The sequence below is a fragment of the Molossus molossus genome, unplaced genomic scaffold (genome assembly GCF_014108415.1).
Source record: "Molossus molossus isolate mMolMol1 unplaced genomic scaffold, mMolMol1.p scaffold_m16_p_3, whole genome shotgun sequence".
Lineage (NCBI taxonomy): Eukaryota > Metazoa > Chordata > Mammalia > Chiroptera > Molossidae > Molossus > Molossus molossus.
The window spans coordinates 119,374,751-119,390,662 of NW_023425366.1; the positions used below are offsets into that span (position 1 = coordinate 119,374,751).

The window sequence follows — 15,912 nt, forward strand, 5'->3', positions numbered from 1 at the left end:
CCAAACTGGCCAGGGCCTGCTTTTTATTTTTAAATTTTGTGTGTGTGTGTTTTGTTTTGTTGTGTTTTTGAGTTGTAAGAGTTCCTTATGTAGTCTGGCCACAAGTCCTTTATCAGATATATGATTTGCTGATATTTTCTCCCATTCTGTGAGTTGTCTTTTCGCTTTCTTGATGGTGACTTTGAAGCACAGAAGTTCTTAATTTTGATGAAGTCCCTTTGACCTGTTTCTTTCTTTTGTAGCTTGTGCTTTTGGTTTTATATCTTAGAAACCATTGCCAAGGTTTTGAAATTTTACTCCTATATTTTTCTCTAAGAGTTTTATAGTTTTAGTTCTTATATGTATATCTTTGATCTATTTGAGTTAAATTTTGTATATGATGTGGGTAAGGCATCGAACTTCATTCTTTTGCACGTGGATATACAGTTGGCCTAGCACCATTTGTGGAAAAGACTATTCTTTCCCATTGAAGGGTCTTGGCACCCCTGTCAAATCAGTTGGCCATGAATTTATTTCTTTTCTATTCTATTCATCTATGTGCCTATCCTTATGCCGGTACCATCCTGTCTTGATTACTATAGGTTTTTTGTAAGTTTTGAAATCTGCACATACGAGTCCTCTGACTTCGTTCTTTTTTTTTTGAGATTGTCTAGCTACACTGGCTCCCTTGAATTTCCATATGAATTTTAGGATCTGCTTATCGATTTCTGCAAGGAAACCAGTTGGGATTTTAATAGGGATTGCATTGAATAATTTTTTAAATTAAGTTTTTTAATTTGGTGTGTAAGGAGCACACATAACTGTTTTGGCTCTAGTTATCTTCAAAATTGTTAACGAATTTCTCTACTGTAGTCTTTTTTAGAGGCTTTTTATCAACTATAACTTTTATGTGTAGTTGGCAATTCTTGGACTCTTCTTTCCATTAAGTTATACTTCTGTGTTCCAGGACTGCACACTTCAAATTCTGTTTGGCTGTGGGATGCAGTCTCAAGCCAGTCTGTTTGTTCAAACCCAAATTGAGTGTCTTCCCATGTGTCCAGTCTTATGTCAGCTGTGGGTGCCTAAGCAGGGCAAGGGGTTCTGGAACAGCCAACACCATGGTCACAGGGTTTGGGCCGACTTACTTTGTGAACAGGGTTGGCTGCAGATGGTGTTTAAGCTGGGCAGTGATGGGCAGGCTAACTAGCCATTGGGTGGAGTAGGGGGGTGTTGGAGACTCATTTAGTGCTAAGGGAGGAGGATGAGGGTAGATAGGTACTAGGTGGTGGGGTTTGTGGGAAAGCAGAATAGGGAGGGCTGGGATTTGAGTAGGAAAGTAACTTGGGAGAACAAGGCAGCAGCCTGAACCATGTGGCAGAATGTCAAATGGCCTGCCTGTACTTGGCGTTTGTGTTTAAACAATGTCAACACTTTAGTTCATGTGTTTAGGGAAAGGAAACTGCTTTGAATCTTACCTCTTTTTTCTGTGTCCACCAGTATGACACCGTTCCTATTCAGTCCAGCGTGGTGTTATGTTCCTGCCCATCCCCATCAATGGTAAGGACCCAGACTGAGTCCGGCACGGCCCCTGTTGTTCCCAGTGGTGGTAGCAGGCAGGGCCCCACCATGGACAGCACTGCGGCTGAGTCCCGACCAAGTGCTAACTCACTGCAACATGCCGCACAGCCACCACCACAGCCTCGGAAGAAACGGCCTGAAGACTTCAAATTTGGAAAAATTCTTGGTGAAGGCTCTTTTTCAACAGTGAGTACATACTCCTTTTGTTGAATAATGGTATTTTCCTTGGATAAGCTGACCTTCCAGACTCAGAACTGGGAGACCCAGATACCAGGGTGATGTTCTTCCCTGTGGAGAAGGGTCTCAGTCCCCTGGGAGTTCCTCTCCTGTTGTGAACGGGATTTGGAGCCACCAAGTAGATCATGTGACTACAATATCTAAGCCATGATTTTGTACATGAAACCTTTAAAAGGCATCTTTTGATCTTATTTTTAAAATTTTTATTCATTTATTTTAATTATTTTAATTAATTTATTTTTGTTACAGATATTTCTCCTTTTTCCCCATTGACACCCTCCTCTCGATCCCCCCCTCCCCACCCAACTCATCCCCTATTTTTTTTTTAAATGGCAGTTCACTTTATTCTAACCAGGTAACATTCCATGTCCTTGTGTCACATTGGCAAGGCCCTAGGAAGCTTTTCTTTTCCTTAGATTAAATGTTAGTGTTGGTTTTAGTATCTTTTTAGAGTTTTGGGGGAAACATTTTAAAACCTTTATTTTGACACTTGCTAGAGTTATAGCCCAAGACCTTCTGGCCTCTAGATTCTGTGTCCTCGGTTTTATATTTATAAACAAATATTTTCATGACACTGTCAAGTCACACTCAGGGTAACTCTTTTTGCTACCCGAGTGAGTTGTGTTTGTTCTGTGGTAGTTTTCCTCTTACAGCAGAAGTTTTAAACCAGCCCCTTTGTTGAGGTGGCTGCCCCATGTGGCTATGGCAGTGCTGGGGGCTTGCTGCATGCTTGGTGGAGGCCTGAGTACCTGCTCCCCAGCTGGAGGGCACACTCTAAAGCTGTGCCTTCATAAAAAGATAATTCCCTGCTACCATAATCTCCAAGCTGGGTCCTGAGGCATTGTGGACACAGCAGGTTGGTGCTAGAGCTCCCTAATGCAGCAGGGTTCCTCAACAATGAGTCTTCTTGCCTGGCCTTTGTGAAGAAACCTTATGTGAAATTTGTTTCCTTTTCTCTTTTTACATTTATGAAATGCTTCAAAATACAAGGAACATGAAATATTATAGCTCACTCGTGTTTTTAACATTGTTTTAATTAATATTAATTTTTGCTCCTCTTACACTTGAATTTAGATTTTTTTTTTTTAATCCTCACCCGAGGACATTTTTTGATATTTTGTTCAGATAGAGTGAGAGAGAGAGAAACATCGACGTGAAAGGGACACATCAAGTGGCTGCCACCCACACGACCCAACCAGGGCCAGGGACAGACTGCAACCGAGGTACATGCCCTTAGCAGGGACCGAACCCGGGTCTCTCTGGACCGCAGGCCGACACTCTAACTGCTGAGCCAAACTGGCCAGGGCGAATTTAGATTTTTTAATTGGCAGTTTTGTTTAAATTATGAAAGAGTTGTGTTCTTAGAATAAAAACCTTCAACTGTGAGGATAGTTCCTGGTCCTTCTGATACTTACAGATGCTTTCAGGAGGAAGAAACTATTTTGAAGAGAACCTTGGTGTTTTGCAGCAGTTCAGTAAAAGAAGAATTCTTACTTTTCTCAACTTTACTTCATTGGACATTTATCTTGACTGGAAAATGAGGATTTATTTGTGAAATTACTCCATGTCTGGCTCCGTGGGGCTAATCATGACATCCAGATTAGTTCTTTCATCAGCCCAAGTGATGAGGAGTGATGTGTCATGCCTTGTTCTGTGGAAGAGGGGCACTCCCTGCCCTGTGTTCATAAGGAAAACTGCATATGAAATACTGAATTCACACAAGAGAAAGATGACATAACTATCTCTTTCAGAAGTTTTCATTAAATATTAGTATTCTTTAACAGTTCTTTTAACTTACATAGCTAGTACGTGTTCCCAAGAAGAAACTTAACAGTCTACACAGGCGCATTCCTCTGGAAAGATCTTTGAGATCTTTCCACTTGAATATGTACAGTCCAACCTCATTCCTAATGACTGTGGGGCATTTCACACAGTACTTTTCCAGGATTGCTTCTGTTGAGTCTGCTGAAGAATTTTATACCGGCATATAACTCACACTCGGGCCAGATGAATCCAGCTGTGATCTCCTGAGGTCTTCTCTGAAGGCCCAGGGATATCCCAGGAGTTGGGCAGGTTTTCATCTATTCTCTGGTCCTTGGGCCCTTCCCCCTGGATATATTTCAGGAGAGACATTTGTACCAGCTGGCAGTGGTGGCAGCCACCAGCACACCATCAAACTGGGCTCATCAGGCATCTGGAAGTTGGTGCTTAAGTTGCACCTAGGGTTTGCTAGTGTAGAAAGGCCTTTCCTATGTTGTATGATACCCCATTGGTGCTCTGTCCCCTAAGTAGTGTTTGAGCACCAGATTTGCGTATACCACAGAGAGGACACAGCTGGGAGTGTGGCTGTGGCCTTTGATGAGGAAACAGGACTCTAAGGAGGAACTGTCTGCAGGCCACATGTGATTTTGTTTCCTCTGCCCTTGATAGCAGGGATGGTATTTATGGTATCTAAGAACAGCATCAAATAAAATGCATGGTAACAATTATTTGAAAATGCCTAAACACAGGATGGCTTTTTGCAATAAACATATACTGAGGACATATTCATAAAGTTATTATTTTTTATTTTTTTCTTTATTGATTTTAGAGAGAAAGGAAGTAAGAGGGAGAGAGAGATAGAAACATCAATGAGAAGAACATCGATTGGCCGCCTCCTGCATATCCCCCACTGGAGATTGGGCCCACAACCTGGGCATGTGTCCTGATGGGGAGTTGAACTGGCGACCTTGGTCCATGGGTTGACACTCAACTGCTGAGCCACACCTGGACCGTAAAGTTATTTTTTTAAGACATTCCTAATATCCACTTGTGGAGGTTTTATTTACTGCTGCTTCCTACTTTTTGGGAGAGTGATACTGGTCTAGATGTTCCTGCGTGTATACCTCACTGAACAATGGGGACTATTGGCAGCTGATGAAGAACCTCCTGGAAACAGAGAGATATATGTGTTTGCTGTTAACTCTGGGAATGCATTAACTTGGTTATTGGCATTCAGTTATATTTGTTAGCACAAGACCAAAAATATTTAAATGTAATTTCAAATATTTAAACGTAATTTTATGGTGGAGGTGGGTTAGCCTATGTGATTGGTTGCAGGGTAGCTTTGAGACTCAATGCCCTGGTTACATTTGGTGTTTTTTCTCTTCTCTTTTCCCCTTTCTTCCTAACCAGGTTGTCCTGGCCCGAGAACTGGCAACCTCAAGGGAATATGCTAGTAAGTACTAACTCTAGCAAGCTGTGTCTGGAATGCAGGGACAGCACACCTCTGGGCACACAACCACCCAGCACTGCCCAGCGCTTGGGGGATTTCTGTGCTGATTTGAGGGGATAGAACACTGTTGGTCTGTCTGAGAGACCGTGAAGCCAGTAGCTGCATTATGTGAAAAATTTGAATTTATACCAGTTACCTCTATGAGTTGTGTCTTTAGTATTTTCTTACTATTTCAAATCGTGGTAACTCCCTTCTCTCTTACCTTAAGTTAAAATTTTAGAGAAACGTCACATTATCAAAGAGAACAAGGTCCCGTATGTAACCAGAGAGAGAGATGTGATGTCGCGCCTGGATCACCCCTTCTTTGTTAAACTTTACTTCACGTTTCAGGATGATGAAAAGCTGTGTATCCTTTGAACAGTCAAAGCGTTCTGAAATCACACAGTGACCCCTTATTATTTTGGCACCATGGCACCATTGTTGTTTTTTCAAGTAGCCCCTTCACCTGGAAAGGAAAAGGGCTGTATATTCTAAACGTAAAGGAATTCACAGCATGGCTGTGGCTCCCTGGGGTTACTTCAAAGGAGACCATCACAAACATTTTTTAGATTTTTTTTTTTATTGATAAGCATTATAGCTAAAGAATTGTTATTCTTTTAACCCCATTGCTTACATTTATTCAAAGGTTTCTGTATTCCTCTAACCAGCATCCTTGAGGTATCTACCTGGTGTCAGGTGGGAAATGAGAGAGGAAGAATGATCTTGGGCACCTGGGACTCCTAGAAAATGGGCACCTATCTGACCTCTGGCTCAGGCATGTGGGTTTAGTTGGAAGGGACATTTTTATCAGGCTCAGCCTTCAGATGAGAAGTCCAGGGAGTGACCTACAGGAACCCAAGTCCTTTCGCAATATACCTTGATGCTGTCCTCTCCCTGGGGTCTTCAGCCTCCCTCTTCCTGTTCCCTATGGCATCATCCTGGAGTCTGCTCTCATGGCCTGTTTTTACCTCTGATCACCCAGTGCCTCTGGCTCTCCATGGCTGTGCAGCTGCATCTCCAAAAGAGACGTCATACCCTCTGATTCTTTGCTTTATTTGGGGGCATCTTATGTTCCCTGACTTCTCCTCTAACTCTTATCTTTGCTTAGGGATCAGGGAGGCAGGGCGCCATGGCAGTGAGGTCAGGGTGGGCCACACGTGTATGTCATGCAGCTTATCTCTGGGCCTGCCCATCATGCAGCCAGGCTGACCAGTTTCTCCTCACTCCTCAGTCCCTTTTCTGCAGTTGTTCTTCCAAACCAAGACTTCCCTCCGCCCCTGTTTGCCCAGTGACTGTTCTCAATCCCATCAGATGTTCTTGGTTTCTACTTGACCTAGAGTAGCTGGACTGTCAGAGCTTGTTCAGGTTTAAACCTCAGTTTTGGCTCTGTTCTTTTTCTCCTTTCTTCAAGGTTTCCAGAGCCCATTTCGCTCACCACACCACTTTCAAAGTTGGTCCAGTGCCTCCCCCATCTTCCATCCCTACCAATTCAGGCTTCCATTCCTTTCCCTCCTCTCTACACAAAGATTATTCTGGGTTAAAACTTTGCTCAGTCCTATTCCCCCTTTAACACCATTTTCTGACTTTATCAACTGTCAGGTGAGTTTGTTCTTTTGTTTATTGAGAAGTCTTTGATACATGCTGGGTGATGGGTGATTGTAAATAAGATGTTTTTATGGACCTTAAATTTCCATTCAGGAGTTAGGTAACACATGTGATCAATACCTAAGGGACCAAGAGTAGTAAAGATAGGTAAGGGAGTATTAGATCCTGCTACTGTTTTAGTTCAGTGGTCTGAGTTGACAGTGTCAAGCTGAGACCTGAACAGAGTGAGGACAGGAGCACATATGTGTAGATGGGGCAAAAAGGCTGGGTTGGGGTTAGCTCTTTGAGTTTCAGAGGCCTGGTGAGAATTTTGGACTTCTTCTAAGTATCTGGGAGCCAGGGACGTCTCCAGCAAGGTGGCCGTTCCCTCTGGCTGCTGCTTCAGTAAGGCTCTTATAAGTGAACGGGGGAGGGAGAATGGAGTCAAGGTGGCTCTTGGATGTGGACCTCAGAGCCTGGGTGTGCAGTGGTATTGTAATTGAGCCAGAAGAGACTGGAGAGAGGCCAAACCAGGAGTGGATGTTGCATTAGCATTTAATACATATGTAGATGCTAACTACTGGAGGGTCAAGTGGGCTGCTGGGTGGCTGTCAGCACAGCACAGGGAGGAATCAGGATTGCCTTAGCAGGCTGACTAGCCATTGGAGAGGACACTCAGCAAGGGTAAAAGGTCCAAGGCCTGAGCCTGGGTTACCCCGACACATAGAGATCGGCACTAGGAAGGGACTCTTCTAGAAGGCTGGGGGTGGGTGTTGCTAGTGAGTTGAGAGGACAGAGACCTCGGGGCCACAGAAACACAGGACTCTGAAGGAGAGTCCTGCAGCCTGGCCAGATGCTGCTGAGTGGTCAAGTGCATGGGGTATATGGCCTGACCTGTGGATTGGCCCCTGTGCAAGTTGTTGACAATGGCAGTTTGGAAGTGGGAGAAAGATTTGAGAGAGAGGGGAGGAAGTGCAGATAGCGCACAGGGCAGGTTCTTCCTAGTAGATTTGCTGTAAAGAGGAGCAGAAGAGTAGCCTAGTAGCCAAGAGTATGTGGGGTGGGGAGGGGGTTCCTTGTTGGTGTTTTTTAGATACTGCAGAATGTTTGCTCTCTACCTGGCTCCAGCATCACTCTTGTCCCTACCTCTCTGCTGTCATGCCATGCAGCAGCCATTAGTGGCCTCCTGAGGGCATTGAATGGTCTTCTTCACGTCTGTTCTATATCTTTCTCACCTCTGAGGCCACTTTGACTCCTCACTCCTTGTGCTCCCTGGTACCCATACGACTGTGCCCTTGGGGCCTGGCTTTTTGTAGAGCCAATGGGACAATGTGTCTTGTTGGTTGGGGGCGCTCCAACAGATCGTACACACTTGGCTTTATCTTCTCCCAGGGTCATGTGAACTGGGATTAGTTTGCTCAGAGTCTAGATGAGTGAGCTTGCTGTCTAATTTCAGATGGGATTGGCCACAGCAATGCAGGTGGAGGGAACTCTAGGTCTTTGTCTAGCCATAACTGTTGCTCTTAAATTTTAAGGCAAATTTCAATGCCTGTGAAGGCTGTGAGGGATTGTTTTACCTCAGACAGAAGTGAAACCAAGGACTTCTGCCCCAAGTTAAAATCCTTAGTGGCATACACTGTATTAAGAGAGAAAGAAAAGGAAACTACCTGAAGAGAAAGCCCCGATATGCACACCACACTCCCTTTAGCTATAATTTACACATTGAGGAGACACTGGAGTGACTGCAGGGGCAAACTCCTTTCAGGACAGGGGAGGCAGAGCCTGGCGACATCCCTGTTGCAACCTGGAAACTGGGGCTCTGGAGGAGGGGTCAAAACACCGCTGAGCTCAAGCCCACCTTTCCTCCCAGGCTGCAGTGTTGGGCTGAGCACTGAATCCATGGTGGCAGCAAGGATGCCTTTCTTTCCTGCAGGGATGAAGTTTGAGGGGTTTCAGAGGCTGTTACTGGCTAGCTTACATTCTACCTCCACCCCCCACCTACTCTTTGTGTGTCCCCTCTTGTAGCTTGGGGATAGGAGCAGTGTACCTAGGCCTCAGGAGGCGGGGCTCCAGTCCTATTCCTCCTTGGCTTTGTGACCTTGAGTCAGTTGAGTTGCTTAACCTCTCTGAGCCAGGTTCCTCTGCAAAGTGCAGGCTTTGGGCTCACCAATCTCTGCTACAGTCCTGATCTGTGCTCATCCTACCTGGAATTTACCCACTTCATGCGCTTAGAACAGACTTTTCCTCAGTGACCAAGGGCATTGGCTTTACTGAGGAAGGTAGGATGGGAAATGGACCAATGAGGTCTGAAAAAATGCTTTTGGAGGTTGAGAAATGTGTGTAGTTGGAGGGAATATGGGCTTGGAGCTGTGATCCTCAGTATCTGTCATATTCAAAACTTGCCAATCACCTTAGCTTAACAGCTGTGCAGGACCTAGAAGTGTCTCTCACATAGGAAACGAGAACTCAGAGAATGGTCAGATAAGGGGCAGAACCCGTGAAGCAGGAAGAGGTGCTCTGCTGGTGGCTGTTGCCAAGCCTCTGTGAGCTGCAGGCTCCTGGGAGACAGCACTCCTAACTGGTGAAGTGGTGAAGCTTCTCGGCTAGTCCAGGTGGGGCCACCTGCCCAGGGCAGCACTGAACTCCTGCTTGGGGTCAGGCAGGCCAGAGACTGTATGTAGCCTTCCCTGTGGAGAGGACAGAGCAGGACAAGGAGGGAAGGGGGCCTGGCCAAAGCCCTTTGCATTCCCTAGAAGTAAGATTTGTTTTTTGTTTTTGTCTGAGATTCCATTTAAACATCCTAGTTGTTAGAGGGGTTGGGTGGCCACAGAGGGCTGGATCCAGGGCAGGTTTGGGCAGCCTTGGTGGCCGGTCCCTTCCTCCTGGGCTTGCCCTCACTCTACGGCAGCTTCAGGCTCCTTTCTTGGTGGGAGATGTTAGTGCCTTGGCAAACAGAAGCAAGATGGAACACCCTGAGCACGGGCCAACCCCTTCCTGTCCCTAGCTGCCACGGAGCAGCGAAGTACCTGTAGATTTCCGTTAATAGGTGCAAATGTTTGGTGCTTGTAGGAGGAAGCAGTTATTTGGGATCCATTTATTTTTGCAACCATTAGTCCTCTTTTGAAAATGGAGAGTACAAATAAAACAGTCACACTGTAGTGGGTGTCCAAAGGAAAGATGACTGTGTTTCTTGAGTCTCTCCCCAATGGGTGCCCAATAAATAGATTGAATCAAGAAGTTAATAAAATGGCATTTCTCTTACAAAACTTGTTACTTTATACATGGAAAAGAGTTTTCATATGCAAAACCTTTATGTAAATTGACTCAGCACAGCATATGGAATGCAGCTGGTGCTCAGTAAATGTGTACACATTGTTTAGGTGTGGAGACTGGATTGTGATGGGGACCCCCCCCTGCCCCCACCATACACACCTTGGCTGAAGCCTGCAGAGAGGCATTTGATTGCCATCTCTAGCAGCCTCCCTTCACTGGGGCCACATGTGTCTCCTGGGGCCAGTGGGGTCCAGAAGGATCCCTCGGGCTGAGAGACTTATGTCATTGTGTTCTTGGTGAGAAACTTACCTTGGAGACTTGCCCTGAAGCTGGGGTCTGGGATTCACATCGGCCGTGGGTCTGACCATGACAGAGTCTGACTCACAGAGGGGCAGCAGTCTTGGGCCACAGGTACCTTCAGTTTTCCTTAATTTAAAAAATTGCTATTGGGTTATTAAGGTTAGTTTTTTTTAAAATGACTTTCACATTCTTCCTTAACTATGCAATATTTAGATTTTGGCCTTAGTTATGCCAAAAACGGAGAACTACTTAAATACATTCGCAAAATTGGTTCATTCGATGAGACGTGCACCCGATTTTACACAGCTGAGATGGTGTCTGCTCTAGAGTACTTGCACGGCAGGGGCATCATTCACAGGTACCAAGCTGAGGACTGGGGCTCTGCTCACAAGGTTGGGGGCAGCTCTGGTTTATTTAATGGAGGGTGGGGATGCCTGATGTGAGAACTAAGAAGAGTTCACATCACCCTGACATTGAGAGCCTCGCAGATTTTCAACTACCAGATGAAATTCCTCCTGTCTTTTTTACCAGGCTAACGGTTTTCTTACCCATCTTGACTGCTGCTTTTATTTTGTCACTTGTGGCTTTTGTCTGTACTTCTTCTGGTCCTTTTTTCCATGAATTTCTGATAAAGTCAAATTGAAAGTATTCAAATAAGCTCTTTTTTAAATTGAGCATTTTTAAAATTTTTATTTGGGGGTGAGAGGGAGGGAGGGAGAGGGAGAAGAAGGGAGAGGGAGAGGGAGAGAAGGAGAGAGAGATTTGTTGCTCTACTTATTTATGCATTCATTGGTTGCTTCTTGTATGCGCCCTGACCTGGATTGCACCTGCAACCATATTGAGATGGTGCTCTAACCAACTGAGCTACCCGGCCAGGGCTTTAATATTGCTTTTTATAAATGGACATACATCACTGTATAAATTAAGTTGTACAGCATGATGGTTTGATTTACATATATTGTAGAGTGATTGCAACAATAAGTTTAAAAGCACTTTATTTTAAAATAAAAAAATGATAAATTATACTTCAGTAAAATAATAGATGCAGTTATGAAGTAATGTAGTTTGATTGTCTTCATTGTATGCAATTGATATTTGTTCATTGTGAACTTTAGACTTATATTCTTGGTTGTTAGTCTGTAACGGTTGTAAATATTAACCAGTTCACTTTGTTTTTGGCAAAATTTAGAGTATGAAATAATGTTGCTGTTTTAAATATTTATGTCAAATATTAAAAATCTGCTTTCACAGGGACCTGAAACCAGAAAACATTTTGTTAAATGAAGATATGCACATCCAGATCACAGATTTTGGAACAGCAAAAGTATTATCCCCAGAGAGTAAACAAGGTATGTGAGTGTTTTATTTCCATCTGATCCTGCTTAGTGTTTAGATCAAGAACAACCTCTTAGCAATGCGGTGAATTACATTGTGTTCATGTAGTGACAGATGTTGGTATTATCTTTGTTATTGTAAAATAGATGCTTGAGCTTTCACATGGAAAGCCTATTCTAACGGGTGGAGGGAGAGGCTTCCTAGGCCACCTGTGGTTGGTCTGCTCTGCCTTGAGTGGGGGGTGCTGGGTCACCAGGCTCTCTCTGCATGTTGGCACAGGTCCTCTTGAGCACCCTTGAGTGCCCTGTAGCTCACCCTTCCTAGTCTTAGAAGGTGCTGTGGTGTCACATTTGTTCCTGGTCTCCCATGCAAGGGCATGGGGTCAATGTGGTCAGCTCTCAGCTCTTCCTGTTGGCACTACAATTTGTAACTGGGGGGTGGAAGGGTACTATCTCTCTATCCCAGTGCCCACCAGCTTTCTGTCTTTATCCCTGCCTCCTGTGTGCAGTTGCCAGTGACGGCCCAGGCACACCCCATTATAGTGAGGTTCTACAGACTCATAGAACCAGGGGTTGATTTTTACTTGCTGGTCAAAGGCATGTTTCTGATTGCACACTTTTCTAATCACTTTTCCCCTAGGGTGAGTCCTAGCATTGGATTGTGTATTGTGACAGCTTTATCACCCTAGGAGGAGTTGCTAACTTGGGCCAGAGAAGTGTCCTGGGTGTCTTAGCTAGCCAGAGGGCATCTCAACAGGGGTTCCTTGCTGCCCTTCAGGTGTTTGTTGGATGGAAATCAATCAAACTCAGGAATTATAAAGAATGGCAATTTTACTTTTGAAAATGGTTGTCAAGTGTTGGTGTAGAAAGAAGATAAAGTGCTTATGGTGAGGTTTGGGGGAGGCTGAGGGCCACTGTGCAAGTTAATGAAAATGAACTTTGGGTCTTGGGACAGTTGTGACTATCAGAGTTACCCTGACCTAAGAGGCTGTTGCAGGGACCTCAACAGAGTGCACGAATCTCTGCCTTGAGAGGAGGACCTTGGTGAAAAGCACTTGGGCTAATGGATATGTTTGGTTGAATATAGGGTTTGTTGGAGAAAGAAAGATTTATACTAAAGCATCCACTTTGTTATAGCTGCTCTCTTGTGGAAAAGGAAAACTATGAGCACTGCATAGCGGTGGGGAGGAACTTGGCTTTTCAGAAAGCCCTCTAGCTCACCTGGGCTGGCCTCCTCTGTTTTGGGCTTGAATTGCGGCTGGATTAACAGCATGTTAGGCAGCCACTGGGCTGACGCCCGCAGTTTACTCATCCCAGCCAAGTGTGGGCAGACACACAAACCTGTGCTGCTGGGAAGTACCTGGTGAGCCTGGTTGGGCATCCATGGGTTTCCTTCTGCAAAGTACCTTATCTTTCCTTTCCAGGTTTTTTTCCAGCCCCATGTTTTCAAACAGCTTCTGTTAAGATTCAGTTAATGCTTTAATCTCTGCATCTTGGATTTGGGAACTTCTCTGAGAATCCTAAAGCACCACACTTCTGAGGCTGAAATAAAACATGTTTTATTTCAGCAAGTCTTAGTCCTGGCCTCACTCGCCTGTCTTTTGTAGCTCCCTTTACCTCCTTCCCACAGAGGGCGTCAGAGGATGGGTGGCCTCCCACCAGGAGATGCTCAAAGCCAAGGAAATCCTGCTGGCACTTGTGAGATGCCCCAAAACCTTGATCTATTTGAGCCATGCCTATTGCATAGTAACATTTTATTGGCCAGTAATCATGTTTTTATGGACATGGTATAACCCATAACCATAGCATTGTCCACGACAGAAGTGAACCCAATAGGAATTGCTATATCCCTAAATGTTCTTGTTAGGCTGCTTATCACCTGGTTGTGATTTCTGCCATCTCCCCAGTCAGCCTTGGGAACCACCCATCTCAGGGTCTGCATTGTGCTTTCTCCCTTCATGTAGATTTCCTTCAGAATCTGCTGTTTGGCACAAGCTAGTCCTGTTGCCCTTATAATTGAAAAATTATAAGAATTTAAATGCATTGGTGAAATAGTAAAATAAGCTTGCTTTTCTTTTTTTATGGAAGCAGGAGGCTAGAAGTCCTTAATTGTAAACGAGGGAGAATTGCTTGTATCTATAGATGAGTTGGATCTTTTTTTTTTTTTCATTCCTAGAGGAAAAGGAAGAAACATATATAATTTTGTGATTGTTTCATTTTAGTGACTTCACTCTCATTTTCTGTTTGAAGTACTTTAGAATTTATTTCTGCATTAGCTTTAAGAAAAAAAAAAAACTTTTGTGCAGAGATGATTTCCCAAAAAACACCTTAAAGCTTCCAGAAGGAAAGTGTTGGTGGAAACTCAGATTCTTTTTCTCCTTTATTGATTTTTTTAGAGAGGGAGAGAGAGAGAAAAATATCAGTGAGAGAAAACATCAGTTGGTCGCCTCCTGCATGCCACTCTCTGGGAATTTGGCCCAGAACCTGGACATGTGTCCTGACTGGGAATCGAATTGGTAACCTCTTGGTGCATGGGTTGATGCTCACCCACTGAGCCACACCGGCTGGACAGGAAACTCAGATTTTTTAGCTGTGCAGTAAGCATGTTCACCTTCCTCCTAGCAAGAGGCAGGTTGTCTCTGTTCACAGACCTTTGTCCCAGTGGACTGCTCCTAGAAAGGATGAGTCGTGCATCTCTCTCTCACTGCCGCCTGTTGGGTCGGAGTGGCAGGGGTGGGAGACAGCAGGGGCTATTGAGTTCATGTGGGATTGATGAGCAACTTCCAGCACAAAGGACTTATAATTTCTGACCTTCACATGGGTCCCACAGACGTTTCTGTTGAGGACAGCTTAATCATGTGGAGTAAACCCCTTGTCTGTGGCTGTGTCCCTGGCCTTTGCCCTGTTTGCTTGGGGGCCCTGGAAGTTGAGACTTGGGGTTTGTGTCTCAAAACATGTGTCCTGAACTGTAGGTGTTTCTGGTATACAGCCAGGTGTGGAGGCTTCACTCACCAAACAGGAGGGGTGGGTCTGCTGGTGTGGGGTGGGGGCCAGTTGAAGCCAGGGGATGGAGGAGGAAGGCTTCAGAGCCAAAATCATTCTATCACTCCAGCTGCACCCTCTCCATATGGCCCCTCTGTGGATGGCGAAAGTTCCTACATTTGAGCTTAGCTAATTTGTCTCTTAAATTTTTTTTTCCTTTATTGGTTTTAGAGAGAGGAAGGGAGAGGGAGAGAGAGATAGAAACGTTGATGAGAGAGAACATCAATTGGCTACCTCCTGTATGCCCCCCACTGGGGATTTGGCCCGCAACCTGGGCACGCGCCCTGACCAGGAATTGAACTAGCGACCTCTTGGTTCATGGGTCAATGGTCGACCACTGAGCCACACTGGCCGGGCTCTTATATTTCTTTTCATCTGTGGCGTGCACCCCCCATTCTTTTCCCTTGCAGTTTGTTGAAGAAACTAGGTCGTTGGTGTTACAAAGTTTCCTGATTGCATCTCTGTGGAGTCATGTAACATGCTCCTCCTCTCAGTACATCCTGTAAATTGGCTGCTGGAGCTGGCCACTTTGATCAAATTCAGATTCAGTCCTCACACTAAAGTCTGGTGGTGGTGCCCTCTTTATTAAGAAGCATTTGACATTCATTCATTTCTCCCTCTGTGATGTCAACAGTCCTTTGAAACTATCGTGGCTTAGATCCATTAATTCAGTAGAGAATACAGAATGATTATAGTCTAATTCTTTCATTCATGAGATGGAATTCTTCTTTAAAGAGAAACTTCCCCATAGCAACTATTTGCTTAACTAGTAGTATTGATTTTGGAGGAAAAACAGGATAAATGCTTGTTCTTTCCCCTTTATTTGCTACTTTTGAAAACCATGAGTTTTAAATTAGATCACATCAGTTTGGGAGTGCAGATGCCCCTCAAGTTGTTCACTATCATCCTCCAATGTTGACCAAGTAATAAAAAACGTTATTACTCCTGACCAGGAATAATTCCTGGGTTGCAGGTTCAATCCTAACCCTGGTTGAGGCACATGCAGGAAGCAACCAATTGATGTGTGTCTCTTATATCAATGTTTCTCTCTCTCTCTCCACTACACCTCCCTTCCTTGCACTCTCTCTAAAAATCAGTGGAAAAAATATCCTCGGGTGAGGATTAACAAAAATAAAAATAAAAAACATTATTACCCCTGCCTCACCCACATCATACACAAAAGTTAACTCAGAGGTTAACTTGGATAGATTGGAGGTCTGAATGTAGGATCTAAAACTATTAACACTCTTGGGCCCTGGCCGGTTTGGCTCAGCGGTTAGAGCGTCCACCTGCGGTCCGGAGAGACCCGGGTTCGGTTCCCGCTAAGGGCAT

At 44.7% G+C, this 15,912-nt stretch overlaps 1 protein-coding gene across 4 annotated transcripts in view; it reads left to right on the forward strand.

Moving 5' to 3' along the window:
- PDPK1 (3-phosphoinositide dependent protein kinase 1) overlaps nt 1-15,912 on the forward strand; it is an 81,040-nt gene that overhangs the window by 28,461 nt on the left and 36,667 nt on the right. For all 4 annotated transcript variants that reach the window (XM_036280760.1, XM_036280761.1, XM_036280763.1 and 1 more), the window contains exons 2-6: nt 1,477-1,743; nt 4,969-5,011; nt 5,277-5,414; nt 10,418-10,562; nt 11,456-11,553. In XM_036280760.1, the coding sequence (XP_036136653.1) occupies nt 1,477-1,743; nt 4,969-5,011; nt 5,277-5,414; nt 10,418-10,562; nt 11,456-11,553 (691 nt within the window). The remainder of the gene's footprint in view (nt 1-1,476; nt 1,744-4,968; nt 5,012-5,276; nt 5,415-10,417; nt 10,563-11,455; nt 11,554-15,912) is intronic.